Consider the following 26,129-nt stretch of genomic DNA (forward strand, 5'->3'; position numbering starts at 1 on the left):
TATTTTGTGTTTAAGCTCATAGCGGTTCTTCCATTAACTATTTTTCTGTTCTGCTTACCCTGATGCTTTGAGACATCAGTTCTCTGTAGATTTCAGGGCCAGAAAGGTGAGAGGCGAGGGTTAAGTTAATTACCAATAAAGAACACAGCCGTCACATCACGCTGAACACATGCTGCTTTGGAGAATGCCTGCTCTTCTTGGAAGGCCCCCTTACTGGCGTCCCTTGGAAAGACCAACCCAACGAGCCAACTTCCAATCCGTGTGGCAAAGAGTGGTGCGGTTCAAGTATGTGGTTAAGAAACAAGCAAATGTTCTTTTCTTCCTAGCTCTTAGAGGACTGTTTCTTGGGTTCTTGTGCACTTGCAACCCACTGTGGACACAAGTGCTCCAAAGCATAGTGTTCAAGAAAATCCAAGTAAGGGCTTGCGAAGTATCCTGCTTATGTCAGCATTAACTCAAGCTCTACTGTCTGTAACTCCTACAATGACTAGGGGTTGATGGGCTTACATTCTTCTATTTCAGTCCCCTTCAATGTAGTGAAGTGCTCCCCATACAAGAAATGGGGCTAGGGATATTCTGTAGGCGTGGTTCAGGACGATTGCCCTTTTGAAGCCTAAGTTTGTTATCATTACTCCTATAGTCAGTCAGATATCCTGGACAGATGTTGACATTGCAGGATGAAGCTAAGACAAAGCTTCTCTCAAACCGAGAAATGAACACTGGGTTCTTCAGTAACCAGAGTTTCCCAGCCTATAAAACGATCCTCTGTAGTACTACATATTTGTTCTATGCGACCCAGAAACAAGTCCTCAAGCAACTTCTGCTTACTTGCAGGCAACAGCAATGCACTTGCCTTACTTTCAGTTAATTAACAATTACTTCCACTTCACATTCTAAAGAAAGACCAGTCTCGTGGCATCTAAGGAGCGGCAGTAATACCCAGTTTGGAACATCTCTTTCTCAGCTCAGGCCTTGCACAGGCTGAGAAAATTGCAGTGAGGAAGAAGAGGGTCCTCCCCTAGCACTGCTGTGTCTGCGACAAAATGGCAGCCACTTACAGGCCAAAACAGTTACAAGGCTATAACTAAGCCCAAGGGATTGCTTGACCATGTGTCTTCCACCATGACAATGATATCCAAGACCAGGTTTGCACTGAGAACCTTAGAGAAGGTAGAGACCCTGGGAGAACAGCTTCAGTCCATCCTTGCTCTGGATACCCCCAGCCCAATGCCAAGCTCTGCCTCCCTCAGAGCAGCAGCTACCCAAAACCTGTCATTGAGCTGGGGGCCGTGCAGATGAGCGGCACCGTTCATCCCAAGAAGGCAGACATGAGGAAGCAGCCCACACATGTCCTGGCAGAGTGCTGGGTACCATCTAGGAAGATTATTCTGGTGTCTGGAGTACCTTGAGCATGGTTAAGAGGGACTAGGTCTCTAGATTCCCTTGCACTGCCCGTCCTATGGAGAGCAGGGTCCCCTATGTGAGAGTTAGACCAGTGTAGCTCCCAGCAGCACCAGAGGAATGAACCAGAGAGTCAGGGTATGGGCTCTCCTTGCAGCTCACCTTCCACTCTTGGCTGTGTTCTGCCATCTCCAGCCCTGGGGTGGAGGAGATGATGGCCATCTTGACAGCTGGGCTGCACCAACGCTTCGGGGAGCAGAGGTTTGGTACATGTGCTCTTGTGGGCTCCTCACTTCTGGGGGCAATTCTGGACATTCTCAGGTGACACTTCATCATCGGTAGCTGCTCTGACCAGTAGCTTCCTTCTCTGCTGCGCTGGGTGACTGCAGCAACCCCCCCCCCCCCCGGCTCCCCAGGGATTAGCACTGGCTTGTCACAAACATCTTGGGACTTCCCTCTCGGATACCCGCTCCCTGGGTTTGAGAAACCCAAGCACACTCTTTCCCTGCGTGCTTCAGAAATGAAGTCCGTTCCCAACAACCACCTGCTCCTGCTCTGTGTCAGATGGGGACAGCTATGGCCGCAGCTGCCTCCCTCTGGACCACCCCAGGTGACATGAAGTCACCGATTTGTCATGAGATTTAAGAAGTCATGGTCAGAAATAAGGCCGGCGCCGCAGCTCACTAGGCTAATCCTCCGCCTAGCGGCGCCGGCACACCGGGTTCTAGTCCCGGTCAGGGCGCCGGATTCTGTCCCAGTTGCCCCTCTTCCAGGCCAGCTCTCTGCTGTGGCCAGGGAGTGCAGTGGAGGATGGCCCAGGTACTTGGGCCCTGCACCCTATGGGATACCAGGATAAGTACCTGGCTCCTGGCTTCAGATCAGCGCGGTGCGCCGGCTGCAGCGAGCCGGCCGCGGCGGCCATTGGAGAGTGAACCAACGGCAAAAGGAAGACCTTTCTCTCTGTCTCTCTCTCTCACTGTCCACTCTGCCTGTCAAAAAAAAAAAAAAAAAGTCATGGTCAGAAATAAAGGAAAAACATAAATGTTTCCCTTTTTTCTGACCGCCCCGCAGTCTCCCTCCATCAGTAAAAGCATACTTAATCATATTTTTTTTCACAAGGTAACATTTGGAGGAGGGGAGGAAGATGGTTGGTTTGCTTTTAAAATTCTTCAGGGCTCCCAAGTTTTGTACTTGAGACAGCTTTCAAAGTAAAATTGGGCAAGAAATTTGAACCTCAAAGAGTGACTATTTTCAAACGACAAGACCAACTCATGTCCAACGTCCCTGGGAAACAGACATGCCCAGGAGGTTCATGGCCAATACCTGCTCTGTACCCTCTGAGTGACCGGCAGTAAACAGCAGCAGAGACAGCTGGCAATAGACGTTTTCCTTCAGAAGAGCAAAGAAAACACTATGTTCTCAGACAAAAACGTCACACCCTTACAGGGCTGCACTTAAACAGCAATTTAAGTCCATTAGGCTCCCATGAGTTTAAAGTGTCAATTTAAAAACTGAGTCCATTCAAGAGTTAAGCTACCACAGCAAAATAAGACAATTTCATGTTTCTTTGGGTTTTAACATGTAAGATCAGCAGTGGAAAGATGCACTAGGTATCTTCACTGTTTTCATACACAAAAAAACTCATGGATAGCCTAGGAACCTCTCTAACCAGACTTACAAGATTAACCAGTATAACTAATCATCAAAATCAGTATTCTCCGTGTATCCATCTACATCACTTCGGTTATGGCTGCTGGTGGTGTATTAGCACAGACAATGTGTCATCTTTTATATACAGGAAAATGCACATGACAAGTCCTAGGGGAAAAAAAATTGTGTCTAGACTTGCAGTTAAATGAGTTTCATCTTAAATGAAGTCACAGAACATGACTATTTATTCTGGGAGAAGCTATCCATGTCAACATCAAAATGGTACCAATTCCTCCGTGGGTTCTGCCACTGCTCTGTTCCACCAGCAAGGGTCACACACACACAGCTCCTCAGGAACTTCAGGTCATCACGGTGTCTAAGAGGCAGACGTGGCCTCTCCATGTGGCCAGAAGGGACTCTTCTCTACTGCGCCTCACACTGAGCTACGAGCTTGTTATACACGCAGAGCCAACTGAGGGGAACGTGGAATGTTTTCTCTATATATTTTCTGCAAACCAGCTGAAACTTCATGCAGTAAGATCCTCACGAACCATGAGATTCAAGAATAAAAATATCTAAAACCATCCAGTAGGGCAGGAACTACAGGCATCTAGGTCAAGATACTGGATTTGAACATTACACTTGCTGGCCTTAGAAAATGGGCTTTAGAACAACAGAAGTCACTGTGCACTTACTCCCCATGTAGGACCTCCATCCTTAATGGGTTGTACTATGAGAATCGACTACAAATCTTCTTCCCAAACTGTACTCTATATATTGTGTGCGTGGGTGCCATCTGTTGAAATCTATGCTTAACATGGAGTTGGCCCTCTGTATATAAAAACCAAACTAAAAATGAACCATAATGAAGAAGGAGAGGGAGAGGGAAGTGGGGTGGGAGGGTGAGTATGGGGGAAAGAACCACTATATTCCTAAAGTTGTGTATGAAAAAATGCCTTCATGAAATAAAAACTTAAAGAAAATGGGATTGGTAGTTTATTACCAATGGAGCATCCTGCACCTCAGAAACAAGAACTACATGCTACTAGATTTTAGAAGAAAATAGGTCAGCAATACACCTGAAACATATTCTCACACTGATCCATTCGTCATCTTCCATGAGACAGGCACCTTGCCAGACATACATAAGGGATAGGCCTATTTGTAAAACAGCCACACAACAGCGCAGGTGAAAACAGAAGCCCCCCCCCCCCCCCCCCCCCGCCCAGGTGTAGCACAGGTGAGAAGCCAATCACAGTGAATGCCATTGCATTCACCCACGGTTTACTCTGCATTTCTACAAGAAAAAAAAATCCAGCAATAAGCGAATGTTTTCGTGCACCCTCACTGTTCACGGATTCAATCCTCGAAGCTACTTGTAGTACCTACTGTGTGCAAAGCACAAACCTAGGTTACGATCAAGATTATCAAGGATGACTCAGGGAAAATTACCTTTAGGTTACCTAGAATGATGACAGGTACAAAAACACAAAATGAGAGAAATAAGTGCTACCCAAGGAAGAAAACGGGGAGACTCCCCCGCCTAAGGGAGGGAGGAGTGGGGGCCATGGGCATATCCCTGGGGGAGCCTGGCTCGGCATTCACAGAGGAGTGACCGGAAGAGGGCTTCCCAGGCAACCCAAATGTACCAGTGAGGCTGCACAGAAGGAGAACTTGAAGACAGAATGGCAGCAGCCAACCCCGGCCAAATAGCCAATTACAAAGTGGGTTCAAGTCAGGGCCAGATTTTGCCTGGTGTCTCCAACGTGGTTCTTGCTACAGAAAACACAAAGGGAATGTCGAGCTGGACTCTTGCCTTCAAGGACTTGATCATCAAGCACAAACCCAGCCAAATGCAAGATCCCTGCGTCAACTACTCTCACACACCAAGTACCAGGTAGATGAAGCCAGTTCTGTTCTATTAGAAAATAAACACACCAAACCAAAGAGCCCTCACACACTTGGTGCAGTTCTGGGGCAGGTGCACGGTCACAGCCACCTGGTCTGTGGCAGTCCCTTCCATGGGGCCTTTTACATGGGACTGTGGTCCTGAGTGTCTCTCCTGCAAGTGTCACTCCTGGGCTGTACTCCCCTCTTGAGGGCTGCTGGCTCCTGCCTTACAACTTGGCTCTGGATGGATTCACTGCCTTAGCGTGTGAGACCTGGAGCTCAAAGAAGCCTGCATTCTCTCTCTGGAGAAGCCGCATTAAGGCAGACAAAACTGGGGAAAGAACTGAAGGTATCCGAAGGAGAGCAACTCCAAGAAAAGGAGTGTGCTGACGGCAAACCACGAAACACAGCACAGAGCCCAGCAGGAGACGCAGGCAATGGCTCTCCAGGTGATCTTGATGGAAAGCATGCCCACTGCTCCTTCTCCTCCCAGACAGAGGAGGAAGTCTACACAAGCAAGGCACCCCTAGCATCACCGCTATTTATGGGCAAGCACTCGTGGCTGCTGCTCCGGGGGCGTGCTTGTACAGAAGCAAGGGCGGCTTGCGTTCCCCATCGGCCTCACGCCACACGTGCCTCTCACGTATTTATCAACCACCTAAGAGCAACTCCCTCACCTCCACCTCCACCTCCACTCACTGGGTCTCCACCTCCCATCTTCCACCTCCCACCTCCACCTGCACTCACTGGGTCTCCACCTCCCACCTCCCACCTCCACCTGCACTCACTGGGTCTCCACCTCCCATCTTCCACCTCCCACCTCCCACCTCCACCTCCACTCACTGGGTCTCCACCTCCCACCTCCCACCTCCACCTGCACTCACTGGGTCTCCACCTGGCCTCTTTTGCATAATGATGAAACTCTCTAGCTGAGCTTTGCCTGGGTGCTTCCACTCCCAGCTCTTCCAGGTAATTGAGATGAACAATATTCAACAAGTTCTACAAGTTGTCTGACCATTACTTATCTGTTGTGCTTTGTAAACTCTACGGCTCCTCTGAGCTACTGTGCATTGACGGTGTGGACATAATGGATGGTGCAAACCCATCTGGTCACAGGACTTTGGTTAGATCAAATACGACTTTTCTCCAGGTTCATTTCATAAGCTCTTAAAGGGATATACTATTTCCAAAGAGTTTTGCTTTTCTCCTCTTTGAAAGGGCATAACATCATAGAAAATAGTTATTAGATGATATATTAATGAACTTGCTGGAAACAGACTCCTGGTTCAGTCATTGATCTAGTCAATAACTATTTATCAAGCACCTGCTATGAGCAAGGCGCTTTTAGGCAAAGGGAGCAAAGTGAAGTCTTGATTCTAGAATGGAAGCTAATTTACTAGTGAGGAGAAATAAAATAATACAGGAGGTGGTGAGGAGTACTGACAGATAAGGGACATGAGACTAGCGGAGAGCTAAGAGACAGGAACACGTGTTGCAGGTTGCTCTGCTATTTCATGGCCCCTGCTTGTTTGTGCAGTGGGAGAGGGCCACTCTGGGGCATTATCACAGGAGCCAGAATCTAAGAGGAAAACGCAAGAGAGAGAGTGTTGGGGTTACATAGGAACGAGTGGGCCAGGTGCAAGAACACAAGTGCAGAAGCCCCAGACTGGGGGCAGGCTTGGCATGTTTGGCAAAGAGAACAGGGTGACCCACGGAGCAGCAGCAGGAGATAAGCTCACCAGAGACGAACAGGAACGGAACACGGACGGCTTCTCCAGTCACTACACGGCCTTTGGCTTCTACTCCAAGTGCACTAGGAAAGCAGGTGGGGAGGAGGGGTTTGGGTCTGGAAATGACTTTACAGGAAATGTGCTCTAAGAGACGGCTCTGGCTCTGGTTTTAGAAATGGACCAGGGACAGCCGGCGCCGCGGCTCACCAGGCTAATCCTCTGCCTTGCGGCGCCGGCATACCGGGTTCTAGTCCCGGTCGGGGTGCTGGATTCTGTCCCGGTTGCCCCTCTTCCAGGCCAGCTCTCTGCTGTGGCCTGGAAGTGGAGGATGGCCCAAGTGCTTGGGCCCTGCACCCCATGGGAGACCAGGAGAAGCACCTGGCTCCTGCCATCGGATCAGTGCAGTGCGCTGGCCGCAGCGTGCTGGCCGCAGCGTGCTGGCCACGGTGGCCACTCTGCCTGTCAAAAAAAAAAAAATGGACCAGGGACAAGTGCAGAGACAACAGGCTCATTCGGAGCATATCACAGCTGAGAGTGGTGACTTGGAGAAGAAGTGGGGGCAGTAAGAAGGGAAAATATTTTGGCTTTGCTTCTGCACTAATGCTGGAGAGACAGGAGACACTGAGGACAATATTCAAAGGACAAAGGACAGAACTCTTAGAAGGAGTTTTTCTGGAAGGCAGATGATTGAAGAACAGCATTCACAGACATGCCAGCCCCTCTGCCTCAGCCAGACTTCCTCCTCTCCCCACCACTTTGCCCAGCTAGTGAGCAGGTGTACTTTCTCGATTACAAGACTTTACTGTTTAAATGGAGGAATCTAGTGATCCCATCCTCTCTGTTGCATAACAAGCTCAAATAAAAATCAATTATTTGGTTTTTGCTTTATTTTGGTTGCACCTTCTTTTACAGTGATTAAAAATGAACTTTTGATTTCATGTCATAAGCTTTATAAAAAACATCTCTTTCTATATTTGAAAGGCATAGTGATGAAGAACAAGAGGGGGAGTATGGATCTTCTATTTGCTGACTCACTCCCCAAATATTCACAACAGCTGGGAGTGGGCCAGAACAGAAAGAGGAGCCAGAAACTTCTCCCAGGCAGGTCTTCCACGTGGCTGGCAGGAACCCAAGCTATATCTGCTGCCTCCCAAGTGTATTATCTGGAAGCTGGATTTGAAGTGGAGGAGCCAGGACTAAGTCCTCTGTGCCACAACACCTGCCTCAAGAAGTGTAGCACAGGGGCCGGCACCGTGGCTCACTTGGTTAATCCTCCGCCTGCAGCGCCAACACCCCATATGTGTGCCAGGTTGCTCCTCTTCCAGTCCAGCTCTCTGCTGTGGCCCAGGAGGGCAATGGAAGATGGCCCACATGCTTGGGCCCCTGCACCCACATGGGAGACCAGGAAGAAGCACCTGGCTCCTGGTTTCGGATCGGCATAGCTCCAGCCGTGGCAGCCATTTGGGGAGTGAACCAACGGAAGGAAGACCTTTCTCTCTGTCTCTCTGTCTCTCTCTCTCTCACTCTCTGAAATTCTACCTGCCAAATAAATAAATTAAAAAAATAAGTGTAGCACAATCTTTAGTTCAGGTTGACATGCCTTGTTAGGAGCATATAAGGAATCAGAGTTCAGGTGTTTTCTGCATTTAAACTCTCAACTCCTTAACAACCATCCCTTCATTACCCAAATAAACTCTGCTCTTCGTATTTATAAACTCAGAGCAATTTCCTTTCCTTACCATTAAAAGAGTCTTTCAGATGGCTGAGAAGGAAACATTCCTTATTTAGAAATGTTCTAATTTAAGAGACGTCTTATAAAATGATTTAAATCTTCTGAATATCCAGAGATAATTTATTTCCAAAGGATAGGTTGCTTTAAATTTCTTGAAACTTACAAACTGCAGCATGCCTGTGAAATCCATCAGGAGCAGTGAGAGTGAAATCAATCAAATTGCATTCCAAAGGCTGGTGTTAGTAAATATCCACACAATGCTACTGCAATTTCCAAATTTCCCATTAAAATGTAAATGATATCCTCGTTTTCAAAACCATTATTGCATTTTAGTATGTAATTATTTTGCTCTTGATTGACATACTTCTGTTGCAATGTTTACTTTGAAACACCCTGCGTTCCATTGGTGATGACTCAGCTGTAGGAAAGAAAGTGACACAATTCTTCTGCATCTAGACAGACACTTTCATGGGTTCTTTAAAAAATATCAAAATTTGAGGCTGTAATTTATTTTAAGAATTTTTACAAATTTATATAAAATGAACAATTTTCATAAATTTTGTATATAATATTTCCCATCTTCCACCCTCCTTCCTTTAAATTTTTCTTTTTTGAAATGACAAACTTTAAATTTGAAATGACAAACTTTAAATTTACTTCATAATCACAAGCTTAATTCTCCATTAAACAAAGAATTCCATAAAGAGTAAGTAGAATCACCACTATTCCTCAGGAGTAATGTATAGGAAAATACATTGTCTTAAAGACCATGATATCTGCTTAGGGCATTGTTTATATATGTGCATACATATGTGTCTATGTATATATGTTTGTCTTTAAAAGTCTAGAATCTTGTAAAACTCTTGAAACCTAGAAAAAACAGCAATGACAAGGCATACTTATCATACTGCCCAAGTGTACAACAGTGGACCCAAGAAGAGATAATTATAATGCTAGTGACATTATTAGCAAAAGCCAAACATGTATGATACTAGGAGATCTGTTTCAGACTATTTTGCAAATCTGAGCGCTGTTCAGTCCTGCCAGGTCCTCACTGCCGGCTCAGTGCCGACTGCCTCCATCTCTGGGACATTCTACAGGGCTCTATTCTTGCCCTACAGGACTTACACCCAAGTGGGTGACCTGGATGAAGCTCCTGGCTCCATCCTGGCCCAGCTCTGGCCATTGTAGCCATTTGGGGGTGACCCAGAACATGGAAACTAGCACGCGCTCACTCTCTCTCTCTCTCTAACTCTGCTTTTGAAATAAATAAAATAAACCTTTATAAAAGTCACCAATCTTATTCAGCTGTCTCCAGTTTTACTGCAGTTTTTAAAGATTTATTTATTTACTTGAGAGTCAGAGTTAGAGAGAGAGAGAGAATCTTCCAACCACTGGTTCACTCCCCAGATGGCAGGAATGGCCAGGGCTGGGCTAGGCTGAAGTCAGGAGCCAGCAGCTTCATCTAGTCTCCCATGTGAGTGGCAGGAACCCAAACATCTTGGCCATCTTCTGCTGCTTTTCCCAGGCCATCAGCAAGCAGTTGGATCAGAAGTGGAGCAGTCAGTCGCGACACACCAGTGTATGGAGGCTTTCTCTACTTTGCCACAACACCGGTCCCAATCCAGCACAATTCTTCTGACCATTCACAGTTGGAAGGTCATCTGGCCCATTTTATTTTTTGGCTATTTTTTCAAATAAAGCTGCTATGAACATCCAGGTACAAATGTTTGTGTGAACTGAAGTCTCTAGTTTTCTGGGATAAACACCCAAGAGCACAGTTGCTGAGTTGGGTGACAATGCATATGCCATGTTTCCCCATTAAAATAGAAGTCCTCTGACAGCGGGAGCTTGGGTATCTTTGTTCCACACTGTATCCTGGTCTCCAGGACAGTGCTTGGGATGAGTCAGGGTTATTGGGTTAATATTTGGATGAATGGGCTTTGGATCCTAATGGAGACGTATTCCCATATGCACAGGTGCTTTGGCTTTTCAAACTGACTAAAGAAAAATGAGTCTGCAAGGTGATTTCCAGGAAAGAGAGCCGAAGCCATGGCACCTGTCCCTTACATGGCCTGGGGTATTCATTTGAGCATGGAAACAACCAAGTAGGCAGGGCATGAAGTCTAAGTAACTCTGTTCATGAAGGCATTTGTAAGGTTCTAGAAAAAGACACCCAGTTTTCCAACTCCAAGGAACACAGTAGGAACCAATATGGTTGAAACAGCTAGACAGCCTGGCCCTGCTCTTCCTGCAGACCATGTGTGTTGCAGCTGGTTGCGTGTCCACCAGCCGACAGAGGAGCCTGCTCCTTCCTGGCAGGTTCAGAGTGAACCCAGCAGCAGAGTCCAGCAGCCAGCACCCGTTTCTCAGTGCACATTGCAAATTAGCAAAATACTAAGTAAGCTCTCAATAAGTATTTGTCAACTGTATAAATAAATAATATCCTGGCATGGATGCAGATGGCTTTCAGAGGACAGGAGGTGTCATGTGAGCAAATAAATTGGAAGATGATGGACAAGAGCCATGGGAATTTGGGAACCAATGTTTTTAGCATCACAGGTTGGGAGGCTTGGAGATTTGGAATAAAATTATTTTTTTTAAGATTTGTTTGAAAGGCAGAGTTACAGAGACAGAGGTAGAGATAGAGAGAGAGATCTTCCACATGCTGGTTCACTACCCAAATGGCTGCAACCACCCAGCGCTGGGCCAGGACAAAAGCAGGAACCAGAAGCTTCATCTGGGTCTCCCACGTGGGTTCAGGGGCCCTAGGACTTGGGCCATCTGCTGTTGCTTTCTCAGGCATATTAGCATAAGCTGGATCAGAAGCAGAGCAGGCGGGACGTGAACCAGCACCCATTTGGGATACTGGTGTCGCAGGCAGCAGCTTAACCCATTAAATCACATCTGCCCCCCCCCATGTAAATTCTTTAAAACTGATTCTGAGTTTTCATCCCTGTTCCTCGACAGAGGCTTAGTAAACTAGGACAGAAATGCTCTAGGAGCACATGTCCATTACTACAGATGCCTTCACATGTATGACCTGGCAAAATCTGTTTAACACGTTTCTGCTCAGGGTTTATTGTTTTGCTGGAACCAAATTTCCTTTAATAAGTAGAAGGTAAAAAATAGAACTTTTTTTTGAAGATTTTATTTATTTATTTGAGAGAGTTATAGACAGTGGGATGGAGAGACAGACAGTAAGGTCTTCCATCTGCTGGTTCACTCCTCAAATGGCTGCAACCTCTGGAGCTGCAGCAATCAGGAGCCAGGAGCCAGGAGCTTCTTCCAGGTCTCCCACGTGGGTGCAGGGGCCAAAGCACTTGAGCCATGTACTGCTTTCCCAGGCCATAGCAGAGAGCTGGATTGGAAGAGGAGCAGCCGGGACTAGAACTGGTGCCCATAGCGGATGACTGCACCACAGGTGGAGGATTAAGCTACTGTGCCACAGTGCTAGCCCCAAAGAATGTTTTAATGTTACCTAAAATAGCCAATGTAAAGTATTTTGGTTTTGTGGACACCTAAGAATTCCTTTGCAAAAGTCACAAACTTGTGCCTATATTGGAATAGTGCTCCTGTGCAAAGTTATCTATCCTCTGTGTCGGCCAGGACAATTCTCTTTGTTGGCCTCCAGCCAAGAAAAGAAAGCAAGAAAATAGAAATCTCTTGCAACTCTAGCTCCTACAGACAAATAAAGAGAGAACAAATGTGCAGGAGAGTAAGTTAGTATCTTCTCCTGGCCTGATTCTTTCAATCACCTGTGAATTCTTGCCACCAGAGAACTCGTGGTGCATTACGGAACCAAGACAGAATGGCAACATTCCACGAGGTTATGAGAGTCCTTGCTCACTGTGTGCTGATATTCAGTCCCAAGCTTGGTTTCTCTGAGTATCTCTGTGCTTAGTTTCTTTAAGGCATTGTAATTCCTCACAGTATGGGTTCTAGAACACTGATTTCCAGCCTTGGTCGCACATTAGAATCCTCTGGGGTGGTTTTCAAACTCCTAATGCCTGCACCATACCCTGGACCAATTCTATCAGAATCCCAGGTGGGAGCAAGGCATCAGTAATGCTTACTGCTCTCCAGGCGATGCTAATGTGCACTCTAAGACCATCTGTGTCGCTTTCACTGGGGACAGAAGCCAGATCTAAGTTGAAATCTCTCTGGATGAGCAAGACAAATCTGCATTTCTAGCTGGACTCCCCTGTGACTCATATGCACACGGGTTTGAGAACCTTTGGTGTTTCACTTTGACCTGCAAAGTCATCAATGAGCAGGAAAATTTGGAATCTTAATCCCATTCCCAAAAGCTTTTGGTGCGGGCGCCAAGCTTTTAGAAAGCCCCCTTAGAGGGTGTTACGAAGCCAGCCAGTGCAGTTGCATAGTTTTCAGGTGCCCCTGTAACTCCAGGGAAAAGTTTTCAGGCTGTTGACAAGTGAACTCTTCAGTAGGGAAAGCTGGTTTGATGCTCCACAGAGACCTTTTATTTATTTATTTATTTAGCCAAAGACCACCTGGATATTTATCATATGGTTCACAGGCCATAGGAAATCATGGACTTAAATATGAACCACTTACAGATTTACTGAATTGTGATTCATGCCTGTAGCTGCGTTGGCGGGGCCAGACCAAAGGACTCTAAAGGCCTTAAATGGCCCCAAACTGGATGTTCCACTTCCCTTACAGAGGAAAACTACAATAAGGAAGGGATCCAGCTGAAATGATAAAGCTTGAATAAAAAAAAAAAAAAAACAACTAAAAATTACCTATAAGAATGAATGATGTTAAAAGAGGAATTTCACAGAAAAACATAAAGCTCCATTTGGAGTCTCTCTGTGCTCTATTAAACAGTGATTTTTTTCTAAAATATTACAACTAAACTGTTTGCAAAGGAAGGAAAGAAAATTAAAGGCCAGTCAGATGTCAAACATACTTTAAAAATCAGTCCATTCGGCACACATAACCCTTTGAACTCTGTGAAGTATCTGGACATATTCCTCGTCTGATGGTAACAAATTCCCCACTATGGCAGAAGTTCTTAATTCCAGTTGCTTCCCAGCACCGTGACACCACGTCAAGTTCTCAGGAAGTTTCCTGAACTGAGTTTTTGCATGAGAAACCTGAGGCCCTGAACGACTAGGTGACTACGGATGCAGATGGAGCCTCATCAGAAACCTGCATCTATTCCAGGATTCGTGCTCTCTCTGCAGGAGTCCTCCAGTGCAATTCAGACGGTGGTCACCTTCTGAGCCACCGGTCTCCAGGTCTGGGAACCTGAGGATCTTATAGGTGCCTGTACCTCCACGTTGGCAGGGCGTCGACCAAAGATTCTGACTCTACAGGGCTGAGGTGGGACCAGGAGTCGGTGTGGTTAACAAGCACAGCCTATCAGAGATGGCTCCCAATGGCCCAAACCAGAACAAATCCAACATGGAACGATCATTCCATCAATACCTATCATCAGCTAACTCTAAAGAAGGGTAGAACACGAAAGTTATAAAAGTTCTCCTGCCCCCAGTTCCTATTTGTAAAATGCATGAATCCATGAATGAAGAATATAAAATTAAAACTAAACTACTTGGCAGTAATCAGCACAATTATGAAGACAGAAGCTGTGGATTCTGTTTTTTTGGGGGAAAAGGGCTCCTGGGCATTTTCCTGGAAGGCAACTGATATCGTGGGCCCTATCTACACCAGCCCTTTCCTTCCAGGGCTTGGTTGGCTCCCAGATCCTCTCTGCTTCCTCAAAGAGCAGAAAATGAGAAATTTTGCTTATAGAGGACACAAGGACTGCAGAGTGCACAGGGAGGGAAGAGGGTATAGGGTGCCTACAGAGGTGCAGGAATGGAGATACAGTGCTTCTCTGAGGCGTTAGATCTGTTTCCAGGCAGCAAATAAAACACCACTAATGGTGTGGCTCCCAGCAGAAAACTGCTTGCCTGAAAAATGTTTCTGAAAAGCCCAGCCTTGGCCAGAATTGTGACATAGTGGGTTAAGCCACCGCCTGTAATGTCGGCATCCCATATAGGTGCTGGTGTGTGTCCTGGCTGTTCCACTTCTGATCCAGCTCCCTGCTAATGCGCCTGGGATGGCAGTGGAAGATGGCCCAAGTGCTTGGGCCCCTGCATCCACATGGGAGACCTGGAAGGAGCTCCTGGCTTTGGCCTGGTTTAGCCCTGGTCATAGTGGCCATCTGTGGAATGAACAAGTAGATAAGAGATATTTTCTCTCCCTGTGTCTGTCGCTGTCTCTCTCTGTAACTGTGCCTTTCAAATAAATAACTAAACAAATCTTAGAAGCAAAGCGCAACCTCTAGGCAGATTTGATGCTCAATTCATCCTGTTACATACATCCTACAACTTATACACCCCCCTACCCCCCCACCCCACATACATGTAATGTTACCCTATGGAATTTTCAAAACAAACATAGTTTGGTAACTCCATATAATAGCCAATGTTAGCTCTTGTTCTTGTAAGATTATAAACTCATGCTGTTTTCAATACCATAAAATCATAGGCAGGGGCAGGTGTTTGCCTAGCAGGTAAGCAGCAGGTTGGGGTGCCTGTATCCCATATTTGAGTTCCTGGGTCAGAGGCCTGGCTCTGTACCTGAGTCTAGCTGCTTACTGACATGCACCCTGGAAGACAGCAGGTGGTGGCTCAAGTAGTTAGATCCCTGCCACGCAGGTGGGAGACCTGAACTGAGTTCCTAGTTTCAGGCATTGGCCAGGCTCAGTCTTTGCCATTGAGGGCATTTAGGGAGTCAAACATTGCATCGGGACTTTCTGTCTGTCTCTCCAGTTACTCAGATAAATACTAATTTAAGAAAAATAGCTTATTTAATGACCAAACTGCAAACACTGATTACAAATGCTAGGGAGGCTGTGGAGCCCCAGGAATCTCACTCGTTACTGGGGAGTCTGAAAACGGTAGAGCCACCATGGAAGGAGGTTGGAGGTTTCTTACAGAATTGAATACACTTTCATAATCCAGCAATGGCACTCCTGGTTACTTACCCCAATCAGTTGATACTGTACATCCATGCAAAAACCTACACATGAAAATTTATGGAAGCTTCACTTACTACTGCCAAAAGTTAGAAGCAATCTAGATATTCTTTAATAGAAAAATGAATAAACGGTGGTACATCCATAAAATATAATATTAGTGGTATAGGAAATGAGTTGTAAAAAGACATAGTGGGGGGTGGCATTATGTCAAGGCATGTTAAGCTCTGGCATCCCATATAGGCACTGGTTCGAGTCCTGGATGCTCCACTTGTAATCCAGTTCCCTGCTAAAAGCATGGGAAAAGAAGTGGAAGATGGCCCAAGGGTTTGAGTCTGATGAAGCTCCTGGCTCTTGGCTTCAGCCTGACCCAACACTGGCCATTGCAGCCATCTGGGGAGTGAACCAGCAGATCAAAGATCTCTCTCTCTGTCCCTCCTTCTCTTTTTATTTTCCTTTTAAAATAAATCAATACATCTTTAAAAAGACATCTAGGAACCTGAAAGACATACTGTTAAGTGAAAAAAAAATCTTAGGAGGCTGTATATTATATGACTCCAATTCTATGGTATTCTGGAAAAGGCCAGAAAAAAAGACCAGTGGTTGCCATGGGGACTGTATAAAAGGATGAATAGTAGAAGAACAGGAGTTTAGGTCACTGAAACTATTTTGTATGATACTATAATGTCAGACACATGGTATACGTTTTACAAATCCCAAGGAACTATACAAAACAAATAATAAACTCTTAACTTCAGTTAATAATAATATATCAATATTGGTTCATCAAATGTAAACTATGTACCTTACCAATTGAGGAAGGAAATAATAGGGGATATTCTATTCTATACGGGGAGAAAGTGGAACTGTCTATGTTATCTGCTCAAGATTCCAATAAACCTGAAAAGAGTTGACAGATTTAAAACAACTCCCAAAACAGTAAAATAAAAAAAAAAAAAACCTTTTATAGTTAATGCTGGAACTCAAATAAACCTACTATCTATGCATCTGCCACTCTTGTATCATGAAACTTCAAGTTCTTTAAATGTCTAGATATAATCCAAAAGATATTTAGCTAACATTCTGTCATATAGAACAAATCAGTAAGCTCCCCCTAGAAATGGTTTTCTGGAGGATTTTTTCAACTCTTTTTCCAAATAAGACATCCACATTACACATTAGTAAACTTTTCACTTGGCTGCTTTGTGATATAGTTTGATTTTTCAAAAACCTTAATGAAGACATTGTCTGCAATCTGCAGTGAACCTAGATGTTGCTTTCTTAGCCTACAAAATGATCACATTCTGTTACTGAGAGCTTTGTGCCGTATCTGTTGAACTTCAGTGTGTGCGAGATTCAAAGGTGGATCTTTTGGAAACAGAGACTGACATGCACTTCATCTGAGCGATACCTGATGATCTGCATTTCTAAGAAGCTTCCCTGTGATGCTGACGCACAAGCACATGTTGAGTAGCACGGCTTTGTAGAGAACAGCTGTGTCACAAGACCGCCATCAGCGGGGTGGGTGGGGAGGGATCCAAACCTGGCAATCAATCCTCATTAGGAATTAAGGAGATGCTGTTCTGGCTCTGCTGCCTGAAGAGGCTCCCAGGGCTGCGAGCACTGCTGGACCTTTTTTCCAAAGTGTGATCCTCTCCAATTTCATCCATCGAGATGAGGCCTGACAACACGTGTACAATGGGCAAGCTACCTGGTTAGTCGTAATTCTCTCTCGGCTCCCATGAACCAAAGCTTGCCCATTGCTAGATTGATCCCTCAATCTGCACGTGTCCAGGCACAAAAAGGACATGTGACTACCTCAAGGTCACGTCCTTCAGCTGTAAGGGTCAAGTCTGAACTTCAGATTTCCCATTACAGCACCATGAGGTTTGACTGCATTACCTGCTGCTTCTAACAATGGTGCCCCATGGAGAACAGGAGTGGGTGGGTTTGATCAGAAAATCCTGGTTCTAAACTGAATTCGAACTCCTGTTCCAATTCCTGATGTGGGTATAAGCTCTTGTGAGCGCTCAGGTAAGAGAAAGGATTTCTTGTGCTTCAAAGAAGTCTTGAGATCCAACATAAGTGTGTGAATGTATAAACTTATTTGGGTGCAACATGAGGGCAGAGAGAAAAGACTGGGTGCTCCACCACGGAGATTGGGGACAAGAATGATTTGCTGTATTCCCTGCACTTGCTGGTCTTGGAATCCAATCACAGGTGGGAATCTCAGGCTGCTGGATACGTTCCCAGCGACACTTCTCCAGAGAAACATCACTCATGCTGGGGCAAATACATGGTGGCTTCAAATTATTAGTAGGACTTTTTCTTTTTTAAAAATCTGAATTCTGAGAGGCAGAGAGAGAGAGAGAGAGAGAAAGAGAGGGAAAGCACACTCCCACCTTCTAGTTTTCTTCTTAATTGCCAGGCTAAAGTCAAGTTGGAAGCCAAAAACTTAACCAAATTCTCCCCGGTAGAAGGCATGGACTCATTACTTACTTGAGTTACTTGAGCCGTCATTGCTGCTTTGAGGGTCTGCATTAGCAAGCAGCATCGGACCCAGTTACTCTGATTTAGGCCATGGGTTTCTTAACTGTAAGGCCAAATGCCCATCCCTTCAATGGGATTTCTAGGCCATTACAGACAGCAACTGAACTGATATTCACAGCAGGAAGAAAAGAAAGGGCCAGAGATATGAAAGGAATTTTGAACCACTGCATAGACATTATGAGTCGGAAGTAAGTTAGGAGTTTCCCAAGCTCTGGTTTAAGGGCAAGCCTCGGCTGCACCCAGGAAGCCAGGGGAGTAGAGGTAGTATGTGTGAATGATTTGTGACATTAGGGATTCACACATGCCTTCTGAACGCTGTCCTCTTGTGTTCTTCCAGGATTTCTTTTTTTTTTTTTTTTTTGACAGGCAGCCAACAGCTAGACTCTGCCTTTTTATAGCCACAGTTTCTCCTTCCTCTGGCACCAGAGAGAAGAGGAAGCTAGGCTGACCCAAGCTTGGGTGTACCTGCTGCTTCACTCTGGCCAACAGGCCATCCTGAAACTCATTCCTTCTTTCAGAAGGGAAGCTCTGACTTGAGGAGTTTTAGCGGGAGGGCCAGACTGTGTCCCTCTGTGCACTGCTTCTGACAGCATTGTGGGGAGCAACTCGGACTAGACTGTTACTGGAATTAAGACTTATTCTATGCATCTGCTCTCCCACAATATGGCGCTGAGAAGGGAGTAACAACTTCTACGCAGCTGCCTTTCGCCAACTTGAGTGATGACCTGCAGGAGCTGATCCTGCTGATTGGAGGAGAGCAGCATACTCGGCGTGTGGGTAGCAGAGTTGGGATTGGTGGAAGAGGACTATAAAGGAGGAGAGAGACAACATGCACCAGGAACATCTATCTGAAGGAACACCTGTGCAGCCCCTGAGAGAGCCGGCCGGCGGTGTGCCGCTTCTCTGCGGAAGTGGGGAAAGTGGCAGGGGGAACCGCCCTTCCACGGAGGGGGAAGGGTCGGTAGCCAACCCAGGAAGAACCAGCAGCAAACCCGGGGAGGGCCGAGCAGACAAAAGAACAGTGCAGGGTTTAGTGTCGTTCCTCCACGAAGAGGGGGAGCGACATAATGGTGCCGTGACTCGGATAGGAAACCTAGGAGGGAAGAAAAGGAAAGAAGCGGGAAAATACCGGAGAGAGAGACTAGCAAAGAGCCTAGGGAAAAGCCAGACGGAAAAGGTGCCAGAAGAAACTATCCAAAGCCTAGGCATAGACTAGGATACGGACTGTGGGAAAGAAGTTAGGATTGGCTGTTAGGGTTGAAAGTGAAAGTGAAACCTAGAAGAAACTTAGACTCGGATACGGACTGTGGGGAGAAGCCAGGAGAAGTGAGAGGGGAATATTGTTGGAAGAAAAGTTAGGAAACATACTGGGTAGAGAAAAATATGTTAGGGAGGATGAAGCCGCGGGGGCAGGCTGAGGCGGAGACGTAAGCTAGCTTGGGATTCTTCAAGTCAGCCCGGGGAGTAAAAGGCGAAAAGCTAAAACTAGAGGCGGACGCGTAAGCCAGGTTGGAATCCGTCAGATTAGCCCGGGGAGCAAAAGACGGGAAGCCAAACCATAAGGCGGAGACGTAGGCTAGGTTGGATTTCGCCAGGTTAGCCCGGGGAACTTAGACTGAATACCGGTGGTGGAAACGTGAGCTAGGCTGTGTGACTCGCGGAAGCCGCCGCGCGCAGAGAGAGTGCGCGGGGCATGAGCGGGGGAGAGTGCACGGGGCGCGAGTAGGAAACGCGGGGCTAGTGAGAGGCAGTGGTGCAGGCGCGAAGGGGCGCGGAGACCGCGGAGCGTGCGCGAAGCCGGGAAGCCAGCAGATGAGAAGCGCGGGCTGAAGCCGAGCAGAGCCGGGAAGCCGCTGCGGGGCGAGGCGCTGAGAAGCAGCCTTGGGGCGGGCACCGGGAAGCCACGGGGATAAGAGAAACAGAAGTTTAGAAGTAAAATGAGAGAAATAGGAATGCTGGCAGATAGAAGTAAAATAGGAGAAATAGGAATGCCCAGAGATAGAGAAATAGAGAAAAATAAGGCCTCCCCACAACATGGCAATGAGAGGGCTTGGATTCGGTCTGCCTGATTAGTAAGGCGATGAGCACCTGTGGGCGGCTAGCAGCTTACCCGCTGCAGGTCACCGAAGACAGGCACGTTATCAACACCAATAAGTCTCCCCACAATACGGCAATGAGAAGGCTTGGATTCGGTTTGCCTGATTGCTAGGGCTTGTAAGCACCTGCAGGCAGTTCTAGCAGAGCAGAGCATGCGCTGCAGGGCACCGAACACAGGCACGCATCAGCGCCTAAAAACCTCCTCACAACATGGGGAAGAGAGGACCCGGATTCGGTTTGCCTGATTGGTAGGCTTGTAAGCACCTGTGGGCAACTCTAGCAATCAGAGCAGAGTGTGTGCCACAGGGCACCAAAGACAGGCGCGTATCAACGCCAAAAAATAAAAAGAAAGGGGGAATTGTGGGGAGCAACTTGGACTAGACTGTTACTGGAATTAAGACTTATTCTATGCATCTGCTCTCCCACAATATGGCGCTGAGAAGGGAGTAACAACTTCTACGCAGCTGCCTTTCGCCAACTTGAGTGATGACCTGCAGGAGCTGATCCTGCTGATTGGAGGAGAGCAGCGTACTCGGCGTGTGGGTAGCAGAGTTGGGATTGGTGGAAGAGGACTATAAAGGAGGAGAGAGACAACATGCACCGGGAACATCTATCTGAAGGAACACCTGTGCAGCCCCCGAGAGAGCCGGCCGGCGGTGTGCCGCTCCCCCACGGAAGTGGGGAAAGTGGCAGGGGGAACCGCCCTTCCACGGAGGGGGAAGGGTCGGTAGCCAACCCGGGAAGAACCAGCAGCAAACCCGGGGAGGGCCGAGCAGACAAAAGAACAGTGCAGGGTTTAGTGTCGTTCCTCCACGAAGACGGGGAGTGACAAGCATTAACACGAGGTGTTGTAACACAGGGAGGTGTTGGTCTCTGCGTGGGATTAAGTGAGTTCTCAATAGCCAAGATTCCGGGCTGTTGTCCTGGTCCTCCCAGGACTGTCTGATATGTTCCTGTGTGAAGGCCAAGGAGTTAGCAGTAGGGAGACCCAGCCACAGCGTCTCTGCACTCCGCCTGAGAAAAATCACTGGCCTTGTATTTCTCGGCTACTGATCTGAGCTCACAGGGACGTTCAGAAGAGGCTGAGCTGCCAGTTGGAGGTATGCTTGTTCCCCCATGACATGAGAGGTTTCCACAGACATTCCACAAACCCTGGACCAGCAGAGCTCCCCAGAGCCAGGAAGCACTGGATGCTGTCAGCTGCCGGTTGGCAGTGTGGCCTTGGGTGACTTCACCGGCTTTGCCTACTCACGGCCAAGATCGCTGCCTCAACTGTCACTCGGGCATTAGTATTCTCTCCTCTGATCGACGGTTTCTCCCCACTCTCACGCTCAGCTCACTTGCAGTCACCTCCATGAGCCTGCTTCCTGGCAACACAGAGCCCACTGCTTCTGGAGCCCCATAGCAGTTAAAGGGCCATACTCACCACTCCCTGGGCTATTTATTTACTTATTTAATTATTTTTAACTTTTCTTTTTCTTTGGACAAGCAGAGTTAGACAGTGAGAGAGAGAGACAGAGTGAAAGGTCTTCCTTTTCCGTTGGTTCACCCCTCAAAATGGCTGCTACGGCCGGCGCTGCGCTGATCCGAAGCCAGGAGCCAGGTGCTCCCTCCTGGTCTCCCATGGCAGTGCAGGGTCCAAGCACTTGGGCCATCCTCCACTGCCTTCCCCGGCCACAGCAGAAAGCTGGACCAGAAGAGAAGCATCCGGGACAGCATCTGGTGCAGGGACCAGGGCTAGAACCCGGGGTGCCGGCACCGCAGGCAGAGGATTAGTCAAGAGAGCTGCGGCGCAGGCCCTCCCTGGGTTTTTATGCTCAATCCTGCTTCTAAGGGAGACAGGATACCAGTTTAACGTAAGGAGAGACATTATGCAAGCACAGCTATGCAATACGGAGAAGGACCGCCCACTAGCCAAAAGATTCCAAGCCCTGGAATCTTCCTCCAAGCCTCCGAATCTGGAGTCCTCTGCTGGGGACACGCTGTGTTCACTGGGAGAGGAGCCACGTTAGCCTCACTCTGGGGCTCCTGGCTGCTGGGGGATTCTGTGATAATGGTTTAAACACTCTGCAATCAAAAACCACAGATGTGCAATGACTTTGGATAACTTACTGTGCTGGCAGTGGATCCCATTGAATCCCCCAGGACACTTGCAGACGTAGCCTATGAACGTGTCCCCTCTGTAGGCTTCGCTTATCTCACAGGTTCCTCCATTATGGCACGGGTTAGGGATGCAGGGACCTGGAAGGCAGAGAAGACATTGCTGTGTGATGCATATGCTAAAGAGGAGACCAAGGTCCACACTCTGCAATTCAGTTTTATTGAGCAAAATACTCTGGGTATTTTTTAAAAATTTATTAATTCATTTGAAAGGCAAAGTTAGAGAGATGCAGAAGCAGAGACATAGAGAGAGAGGTCTTCCATCTGCTGGTTCACTCCCCAAATGGCAGCAACTGCCAGAGCTGAGCTGATCTGAAGTCAGGAGCCAGGAGTTTCTTCCGGGTCTCCCACATGGGTGCAGCGGTCTGAGGACTTGGGCCATCTTCTACTGCTTTCCCAGGCCTTAGCGGAGAGCTGGATCAGAAGTGGAGCAGCTGGGATTTGAACCAAGCCCTCTGGATAAAAGTGGTACAGGAAACACTGAGTGTGTGAGCTCTGAACGCCCAAGGCCTGTGTCAGAATCCTTGCTTCCCGAGTTTTTAGCTGTGTGGTTGGGGAGGTTTGCTTAACTTCTCCCACTGCCTCATTCATTGCACTACTCTTCTGTTAAATGCCAATACTGGGGCTGGCGCTGTGGTGTAGCAGGTAAAGCTGCTGCCTGCAGTGCCGGCATCCCATATCAACACTGGTTCCAGTCCTGGCTGCTCCACTTCTGATGCAGCTCCCTGTTAATAGCCTGGAACACCAGTGGCAGATGGCCCAAGTGCTTAGGCCCCTGTACCCATATGAGAGACTGAGAAGAAGTTCCTGGCTCCTGGCTTCAGATGGGCCCAGCCTTGGCCGTTGTGGCCATTTGGAGAGTGTACCAGAGGATGGAAGACCTCTCTTTCTGTCTCTGCTTCTGTGTCTCTATAACTCTGCCTTTCAAAAAAATAATTATTTAAAAATAAATAAATAAATGTCAACAGAGTTCACCTCAAAGGGTTGCAATACAAATGAAAAGGGTTCATGCACAGAAGATACCCAGAACAGTGTCTAAAAAATATTAACACTCAGTTAAATACAAGTATCAAGGTTTCTGAATTACAGACTACCTGCTGCATGTCTAAAAGCTAATTCTTAGTTGCAATTTATGGAGTTATATACACAGAAGAGCTCTATTTTTTTTAAAGATTTGTTTATTTATCTGAGTGGCAGAAATACAGATAGAGAAGGAGGGAGATAGATATCTTCCATCTTCTGGCTCACAATGGCCAGGGCCAGCAACGGCCAGGCCAGGGCGAAACCATGAACCAGGAGCTTTTTCCAGGTCTCCCATGTGGGTGCAGGGGTGGGCCATCTTCCACTGCTTCCCCAGGCGCGTTAGCAGGGAGCTGGACCAGAAGTGAAGCAGCCAGGATCCGAATGGGCATCCACTTGGGATGTTGGCACAGCAGGTGGAAGCTTAACCTTCAACACTACAATGTCCACCACTTTTAAAAAAATTCTTCCTTCCTTCCTTCCTTCCTTCCTTCCTTCCTTCCTTCCTTCCTTCCTTCCTCCCTCCCTCCCTCCCTCCCTCGCTCTCTTTCTCTCTTTCTTTCTCTCTCTCTCTCTCCTTCCTTCCTTCCTTCCCTCCCTCCCTCCCTCCCTCCCTCCCTCCCTCCCTCCCTCCCTCCCTCCCTCCCTCCCTCCCTCCCTCCCTCCCTCCCTCCCTTCTTTCTTTCTTTCTTTCTTTCTTTCTTTCTTTCTTTCTTTCTTTCTTTCTTTCTTTCTTTCTTTCTTTCTTTCTTTCTTTCTGTGTATGAGCGAGCTATCTTCAGTCTGCTGGCTCACTCCCCAAATGGCTGCAATGGCCACAGCAGGGCCGAGACAAAGCTCAGATCCTGGAGTTTCACACAGGTCTCCCACATGTGTGACAAGGGCCCAAACACATAGGCCATCTTAAGCCTTCTTCTGTTGCTTTTCTGGTTACACTGGCAGGGAGCTGAATGAGAAATCAGGCAGCAGGACTCAAACTGGTTCTCCTATGGGATGCAGGGTGTTGCAGGTGGCTTTACCCAGAAGAGCTCTTGTCCTCACTGGGGCAAACAGCAAATGCCTGCAACCACACAGACCAAGAGCAGTGGGCCGCTGTTTGCAGCAAGTTCATAGTGTTGGTATGAGTCAGTGGTGGGGATGCCTCTGAGCAGCACACTTTTCTTGGCCTGGGAGGAACAGTTCATCAAAAGCATCGTATTTAGAAAAGAGATGTTGGTACTCATTGTTAAACCTTGAGGAAACAACTTCAACAAAGCGACCAGTGCCTGAGCAGCCAATGGAGCTGCACTGCTCAGCTCTCCCTCGGGGAGGACCCACTGCCAGCAGCAGGGTGGTTGCTGCCAGGACCCAGCATCTGCCGACGCAGCGTCCATTCCAGCACCCACTCCCCAGGCAACGGCAGAGCTAGTCCAGCCCTGCCAGACCTGCTGCTCTTCCAACTCACATTCGACACTTGGAGGCGGCTCGCGGGCGTGGCTGAGGTTTTCTTAAAAGCCATGGTCATCATCCGTGACTTCTTCCATGCATAATTCTTCCCTTCCCTGCCTCCCATCTGTAGTGACAGGCTGTGCCACAGAAGGCGGCTCCTACTACCCATGCTTGCTCTCTCTTCCCTCGGTCGACCACAGACCTCCATCCCCCCACCAATCACTCTTCCACACCATGAATTCTGTCTTACACTCCGCTCCCTGGAGGCCACCAAGGGACTCGGGATGAACTTCAGACTGGAAATTGGGAAGAAGGGAAGAATCAAGTTCAAGAAAGACAAAGCTCTCCCTGGGAGATAAAGAAAGGCCAAGGGGAAAAAAAAAGATTGTTTTCTCCAAGTTTGGATTTGTCGTCTTGTTTAAATATTCATTTGTTTACTTTCAGAGAGAGAGAGAGAGGAATACTTTCTGTCTACTGGTTCGCTCCCCTAAAGCCCACAAGAGCCAGTCCTGGACCAGGTTGAAACCAGGAGCCTGTAACTCTGGGGTCTCACAAGTGGTAGGCAGGGGCCCAAGTGCTTGACCCATCACCTGCTGCCTCCCAGCGAGCATATTTTCAGGAAGCTGGGTCAGGAACAGACCAAGACTGAAAGTCGAGGACTCCAAAGCGAGATGCAAGAGGCCCAAGGAGCATCTTACTGCTGAGCCCAGTGCCCATGCCCTGCATTTATTTTTAATTCAGCAGAGCAGAACACAATAAAATGTGGAGGAACAGCCAGTGACGACATGCATTTCACAAAAGGCAAGTGAGATGCATTACACCGGGCACCTGACTATGCATAAAGGAATGCATTCCGGAGTCGTGGAGGAGACCACTCAGGAAAAGGAGCCAGTGCTCCTGGCTGAGGCTAGAAGGCAGGCAGAAGGTGGGACCCAAGAATGGTGGTAACCAAGGCAGCTGGGGGACTGCACCCTGCGCACGTCTGGACAGGGAGGACAATGACGACCAAGCGCCGGCTCTGCGGCAACTTGAAATCGCTCCTTCGTTGGCTACGATGTAAACCCCCCTGCAGGACCCATCTCCCCATCTCCTCCCAGTTGCCTCTTCTGCTCTCCCCTCTAACAAGTCAGAGCGCCTCCTGCCTTACAAACTCTTCACACAAATAAGCTCGCTTGTCCTCCCCACAGTCCAGTTGGGTGGCTGACCTCATTCAGGTTCAGTGTGAAGAGACTGAGGGTCAGAGAGATCAGGTGGCTTAGACTAAGACACTGTTATTCTGAAACCTTCACTCCTTGGCGTCAACTGGCTGGAGAGGGGAGAATGAGGTGAGTGACTGCAGAAGGACCGGCGCTGTGGCCGAGTGGGCTAAGCATCTGCCTGCAGCCTCAGCATCCCATACGGTTGCCCGTTCAAGTCCCAGCTGCTCCACTTCCGGTCCAGCTCTCTGCTATGGCTTGGAGAA

General features: G+C 47.8%; 1 protein-coding gene across 2 annotated transcripts in view; it reads right to left on the bottom strand.

The window, feature by feature from the left end:
- Positions 1-26,129, bottom strand: part of EDIL3 (EGF like and discoidin domains 3) — a 490,113-nt gene that overhangs the window by 239,213 nt on the left and 224,771 nt on the right. For both annotated transcript variants that reach the window (XM_008261919.5, XM_051854033.3), the window contains one exon: positions 22,172-22,300. In XM_008261919.5, the coding sequence (XP_008260141.3) occupies positions 22,172-22,300 (129 nt within the window). The remainder of the gene's footprint in view (positions 1-22,171; positions 22,301-26,129) is intronic.

This window comes from Oryctolagus cuniculus, chromosome 14, assembly GCF_051225735.1.
Source record: "Oryctolagus cuniculus isolate XC-2025 breed Fujian yellow rabbit chromosome 14, ASM5122573v1, whole genome shotgun sequence".
Taxonomy (NCBI): domain Eukaryota; kingdom Metazoa; phylum Chordata; class Mammalia; order Lagomorpha; family Leporidae; genus Oryctolagus; species Oryctolagus cuniculus.